Source organism: Bison bison, unplaced genomic scaffold (genome assembly GCF_000754665.1).
Source record: "Bison bison bison isolate TAMUID 2011002044 unplaced genomic scaffold, Bison_UMD1.0 scf7180017864465, whole genome shotgun sequence".
Lineage (NCBI taxonomy): Eukaryota > Metazoa > Chordata > Mammalia > Artiodactyla > Bovidae > Bison > Bison bison.
The window spans coordinates 3082075-3089054 of record NW_011495026.1 but is presented as its reverse complement, the minus strand read 5'-3'; the positions used below and the strand labels follow the sequence as shown (position 1 = coordinate 3089054).

The 6980-nt window shown below is 36.3% G+C and overlaps 1 protein-coding gene across 1 annotated transcript in view; it reads left to right on the top strand.

Annotated features, from left to right (window-relative positions):
* Positions 1-331: 331 nt before the first annotated feature.
* LOC105003205 (chromosome unknown open reading frame, human C4orf33) overlaps positions 332-6980 on the top strand; it is a 17844-nt gene continuing 11195 nt past the window's right edge. The window contains exons 1-2 of the mRNA XM_010860231.1: positions 332-413; positions 6360-6549. Of these exons, the coding sequence (XP_010858533.1) occupies positions 6369-6549 (181 nt within the window). The 5' untranslated portion in view covers positions 332-413; positions 6360-6368. The remainder of the gene's footprint in view (positions 414-6359; positions 6550-6980) is intronic.

The following is a 6980-nucleotide window of genomic DNA, read 5'->3' as shown; positions in this document are numbered from 1 at the left end:
AAGACCTCCCAGTAGTAGAGGATAATTTACAGCTAGGATAATATTATTTACAGCTACTGTAATATAGTTTACACTTTTTTCTTACATAGGCAGTCTTTCATTATTTTAAGTGAATTATTGCTGCACATGTTCTATTATAATCTAAATGATAGATAGTTGGTTTTTAAGTTGCGCAACAATTGTAAATACTGCTGAGTTTCCCTTCCTTTTCTTTATAGAAAACCGCTCAAACTTCTGTGGAACAATTAAAAGCTTCCAGCTGTTCACCCGTGGTCCTTCCACAGGTGTCTGCGCTTTATCCGCTAAGCCCCGCCCCCAGAACGTGCGGGCCGCGGGGCGGAGCCTAGGGCGCAGCGCGCTCCCCGTGACCTAGGCCGCCGGGAGCTAGCCAGTGGCGGGCTGAGAGCCCACGGGTCTGTGTTCTCTTGTTGTTATGCTTTCTCCCCTCTTGTCATTCCTCTCACCCGCTGCCAGTCTTGTTGGCTTTTCTCTGGCAACGTACTTTTCAGCTGGTTCTGGCGGCGGTTTCCTCCCACTCTCCGGGCTGACTTCCTCATTTCTCCGTTTCTCTCTTAAATGCGTGGAGGAGGTGGCAAGTGGTGGTGGGGTGAGGACGCAAACTGGGAAAAAAAATCTTACTGTAGAAAACTGAAAAAAAATTTCGTGAATAGAGGGTTTGGAAATTTTCCTTACAAAATGTTTTATTGAGAAAACACGTTTTCCATAACTTCCTTCTTTTATCCTTTGTGCAATTTTTTTTTTTTTAATCCTCTCTAGACTTTTAATGCTCCGGGATTCTGTCTCCATTCTCATAGTTCATTTCCTTTTTAAGATCTTCGCGTAGTGGAAGTAAAGTATGAAAAGAATTATTTTTGACTTTTTCATAAGACTAATTTGAAGACTAGAAGTTAAAATGTGACAAACTACATATTAATAAACATTCATTTTAAGAAAGTCTACACAGCCAACATTAAAATTGTATACTAGGGTGGTGGTCTGCTTGAACGAATGCATTCTTTCAATAATATTCCTAATATTCACTGACTTTTTAGAAATGTTCAGCGTGCAAAACGTGAGGGAGACAAGAGGTAGTCACAAAAACATTTGAGAGATCCAGCCTTAGACTTTTTTTTTAGTATTTTAAATTATTTTTGAATAGTAATGCATGTCTGTTTAGTGTAAAACTCAAGTAGGTTAAAAAAAGTGATACAGTGAAAGTAAAACTTCTTCAGCTATCTCAGGCAGATAATTCCCTCCAAAAAGGCAATTACGGATACACTGGTGTCTCAAATATGCTTCCTGTATGCAAATACTCTCCCTTTTTATTAAGTAAATGCATACTTTTTGGACCTTGCTTTTTTAAGTTAATATATCTTAGCTGGTATATATAGAGCTGCCTCACTTTTTTTAACTGTTGTGGGCTATTTCATTGTATGAAATAGCATAATTTATTTACCAGTCCTCTACCTGTGGGTGTTTAAGTTGCTTAACGGTATTTTGTTATTCTGAACAATGTTACAACAAATAACTTTATAGCATGTCATTTTGAATGGGTACAGGTGTAATAACTCCTAGAACTAGAGTTGTTGAGTCAAAGGTTATTGGCATTTTTTGCTTTGATTGTTACTGAGGGATGCTCTTCACTGGGTCTGTGCCAGTTATGCCTGAATAACATCTTGATTGTTTCTCAGTGTCCTCATTATCATGGCATTTTATCAAACTTTCTGATTCTTGACAATATAAGTGAAAAATAGTAATTTATTGTTTTAGTTTGCATTTCTACCGTGAATGAGAACATTTTGTATTTTCTGTGTGCTGGCTATTCATACTTTTACACCGTTTTTCTGTTGATCGATCTTTTCCTTATTAATTTATAGAAGCCCTTTAAACATTAAACAAATTAGTTATTTATCTCAGCTATGAGTTGCGGGTATTTCTCCCAGACTGTCTTTGATTCTGTAATGGCATGTGTTTATCTTTGTGGTGGAGAACGATAGAGTTTACTTTTATTTTTTAAATGCTTACATAGCCAAATGTATCAGTGTATCAGTTTTTTTTTTTTTCAAAATGTATTCTGTTATATTTTAAAAGGCTTCTTTTCTACTGTAAGATTATATTATAAAAAAAAAACCTCCCGATTTTTTTCTTGTTTTTATGTGATTTGATTTATGTTTAATTATTTGGTTTTTTTTTTTTTTTTTCCTGCTGTGCTACTTGTCTTGTGGGATCTTAGTTCCCTAAGTAGGGATCAAACCCAGGCCCTGAAGTGAAAGCACAGTCCTAACCACTGGACTGCCAGGAAATGCCCTAGATCTTTGATTCATTTAAAATTTAGTTTGGTGTAGGGATCCAGTTTTATTAAATCGAACTGCAAAATGAACCAGTTGATAATGGATGAGTCCTGATTGATTAGCTACATGAAAACCATTGCCAACTCCCCATAGACTTCTATACACTATTTATCCAATACCTGCTATGGTGCCTGAAACAAAATGAGTAACTAATAAACCTTTGATAAGCTAATTTGAAAGGAAGTTTCTAGATATGATATATTATCTTAGTTATTTGCCATCATATTAATTTATAGTGTTGAAAAAGATAATGATACCCCAATAGAGTTGATTTCTCCTGCATAAAATCTTAGAATCATGAAGTTTTAGATTCAGAGACTAGAGCAGTTATTCACTCCACAGATAAATTAGTAAGTTATTGTTATTTACAGGCATTCTAGCTTATGGGGAGAAAATAAACAAGTTGGTCATGTACTTTTAAGTGCTGTGAACCAAAACAGAGCAGTGTATGGGCAATAGAGATTGACAGGGAGTGGAATGCTTCTCGGATGCCCAGTAGCCCAGGTTGTGAAGGACACTGATAAATGAATCGTTTCTACTCATATGAGCACATATGCAAACAAAGAAAATAGAGAGGTTGTGGGGGTTAAGCCACCACAAACCTAAGTGTCCCTAGGGAGTTGAAAAGAGAATCAATTGTCTCTGTCTAGGTCCAGTATTTTCTTTAGATTATAAACTAGTGGGCAGGACTATACTTTTTAGTTGATTTTGTTGTTTTATGTACACTTAGGTTGATATATTCTTTAAGCAGATTAACAAGTTTGTTGTTTTGATATGAAACTAACATCATTTTATGCAATTTAAGTAAAAATTGTATTCTGAGTTCAGTTACTCAGTCCTGTCCAACTCTTTGCAACCTCATGGACTGTGCAGCATGCCAGGCTTCCCTGTCCATCACCAACTCCCAGAGCTTGCTCAAACTCATGTCCATCGAGTCGGTGATGCCATCCAACCATGTCATCCTCTGTTGTCCCCTTCTTCTGCCTTCAATCTTGCCCAGCATCAGGGTCTTTTCTAATGAGTCAGTTCTTTGCATCAGGTGGCCAAAGTATTGGAGTTTTAGCTTCAGCATCAGTCCTTCCAATGAACATTCAGGACGGATTTCCTTTCAGATGGACTGATTTGATATCCTTGCAGTCCAAGGGACTCTCAAGAGTCTTCTCTAACACCACAGCTCAAAAGCATCAGTTCTTCAGCGCCTCAGCTTGCTTTATAGTCCAACTCTCACATCGATGTGTGACTACTGGAAAAACCAAAGCTTTGACTAGATGGACCTTTGTCAGCAGAGTAATCTCTGCTTTTCAATATGCTGTTTAAGTTTGTCATAGCTTTTCTTCCAAGGAGCAAGCCTCTTTTAATTTCATGACTGCAGTCACCATCTGCATTGATTTTGCAACCCAAGGTAATAAAGTCTGTTTCTGTTTCCATTGGTGCTACCCTTGGTCATATCAACTATGGCACTCTTCCCTGCTAGTGGAAGTCTAGCTGATGTTTCTTGCAGTAATTTACAAATAATATTCAAAGAAACCTTAGAAGAAAAGGAAGAAGGAACCAGTGGAAAGATTTAGATTATCACTACCTTATACTGTCAATGAGAGTAGCTCTGCTTTTATCATTTATTTATCTTCCAGCTAAGATGACATTTTGTAGTAATTTGAAGCCACAGTCTTACCACGAACCAGCATATGTGCTTGGAAGTGATAGGCTGTTTTTAGGAGCACATCACTGCATATGGTTTAATTCCATTTATAGATAGAGATGATGGCCTACAAGAGCTGGGAGTTGAAAATTCCCTGGTGGAAACCCACTGATTAGGATAGGCATCCCTTTAATGTATGCAACGTTTTGTGTGTGTGTGTGTGTGTATGGTAATTGTATGGAGAATGAGTGAATCTACCAAAACTTCCTAGTCACTGAGCTATGTTTTGCCAGGATTGTCAAAAATTGTCAAGCCCTAAGTCAGGAGTATAGCATGTTAGTGCCAGAATCAGATTTAATGAGCATTTCTAACATCTTGATTTATTCTTATTTTTTCCTCTATGCTGCAAGAAGGTACTGGTACCAAAATTGGGAGTAGAGGGTAATATATTTATTTTTAAAGAATGTGCCTTCAAATATGAAGAAAATAAATTTATTATTGGGGTATATTATCCCATGCAAATCAGGACTGAATTCCACATATATTAGAGTCGGTTTATACAGTCTTATCACTTACTGAGCTTATTTCAATAATGAATATAAATTGCTCAACATATCCTCTTCTAAAGTGCTATTAGCTGCAAATGGCTCACAATACCGTAACTTTTTTAATTTTAGAAGTTATTAAAATTTGTTAGCTTATAGTGAAAATTGAGAAACTACACACTTTACAAAAAGGTTTTTGAAGCTCTTGGATTTGTTACCTGACACACAGCTTATATATCTGGATCTCCCAATGCTGGGCACATAGTAGGTACTTAATATATATTTGTTGGAATAAATTTATTCAAGTATAGTTTTTATGAAGCCATCAGATTGTATAGCTTAAATATATACAGTTTTTTTCTTCAATTATACCTCAGTAAACCTGAAAAAAATGTGTTGAAGCAAATTTATTCAAAATATAGAACATTATTACTTGCAATAAAAACAACATGAAGCAAGGAAATGCATTCGAAGACTTCAGATAAGTCTAGAAATATCCTCATTTACTAATCAAGATTATCTTTTGGGCAAGACATAAGGACCTAGTATAATTTCAGGGACTCTGTCACTCCTAAATAAGGTTTCCGTCTATTTGCAGATTTCTGAAATGTCTTCATCTGGGAAAGCATGACTGACATTGGTTCAGTTTCTTGATTTACTAGCTATTTGATCTTGGACATGTCTCGGAGAAGGCAATGGCACCCCGCTCCAGTACTCTTGCCTGGAAAATCCCATGGATGGAGGAGCCTGGAAGGCTGCAGTCCATGGGGTCGCTGAGGGTCGAACATGATTGAGTGACTTCACTTTCTCTTTTCACTTTCATGCATTGGAGAAGGAAATGGCAACCCACTCCAGTGTTCTCGCCTGGAGAATCCCAGGGATGGGGAAGCCTGGTGTGCTGCCATCTATGGGGTCACACAGAGTTGGCTTAGCAATAGCAATAACAATGTCTGTTTCTTCATTTGTAATATATAATAATAGTTTCTCTACAAATTTTTGTGAAATTAAACTTTTATAAAGTGCTTGATCCATAGTGTTCCACAGAGCATAATTTTATTAATTTAACATTGTGCCCTTCTGTTTAATGCTTAGAGTAACAATTTAAAATGAAAATACTGCTTATGTCAGATGTACTTTGTCTATTTGAAAGTTTAATGACTGCAGATTTTGTTACCATATTCAGTTGGAGAGAAGGGATTAACTAACCATGTGGTCATTTAACACTTGAAATATCAAAGATTGAAAAGGCTAAGAAAAACCTTATTCTGAGACTAGGGATGACAATGTTAAACTTTGCCAATCTTGAAATGCTTGAAGCCCCTCCCTCCATTTTCACTCCAAAAAGGAAAAGAATTTTAGCCAAAAGAACAGTGTTAACAGCAATGCTTGTGTTCACTTATACAGATTTCAAAAAATCAAATTGAATTTTACTGTAAAGATCTTAATTCTCAGGCAATCCAGTGATTCATCTGCACACATTACAGTAAGACAAAGAATGGCATATAAACTTACAGTGCTTATAGTTTTAAGTAAATGAACAGTTTGCAATGGCTTAATTACAGTTCTTAAAAATTATTCTGATACACTTTTTACAAGGTAACTTGAGGCAGATCTAGTTTTAACAATTTTACATCCAATCACCTATTATAATAGAATTCCATAGCCATGATTTACTACAACATGAATGGCCTTTTGACTCTCAGAACCGTGTTCTTGTCACTCTGCTGCCTTCCTGCCTGCTACTTGGCTTGGAAATTTTCATTTCTTTCTAAAGGAAACATTTGTAAATTGTTAGCGTTTCTTCTTTTTTTTTTCCCCCCTTAGAGTCTTTAGATGGATTTTAAAATTGAACACACTTGGGATGGTTTTCCAGTGAAGCATGAGCCAGTGTTTGTCAGGCTGAATCCAGGTGACAGAGGAGTGATGATGGAAGTCAGTGCTCCATTTTTCAATGATCCTCCAGCCCCACTAGGAGAACCAGGAAAACCTTTCAATCAATTGTGGGATTATGAAGGTAAGTAGAAGTGCTGTATTTTATTGCAAACATAAATCTTTTTATAATAACCTCTCATAGAACTATTATTTTATCTTGCTCTAAGGAAGTGAGTGCTTCTGAGCCCCTGACATGTGCAGTTTTCTGATATTTCCTACCAATCTCTCATTCTGACTTTTTCACCATTACCTGTGGACTTCGGCTATATAACTAGAACAGTGAAAAATGGCAATTACAAATCCAGATTTTTAAATTGCTGCTATATTTCCTTCCTTTACGTCTGTTACCTATTCTGAGAAGAGTTCAGCATTCCTGTTTTGTTTTTAAGTATCTTCAAATGGCAACTTTAACCTTATAAACCTTCTTTATGGAAGCTTTGAGGTGTTTTACTTATTATAAAAACTACATCAACTTCAGCATGAAATATAGTTTTTATTTTATACTGGCAAATA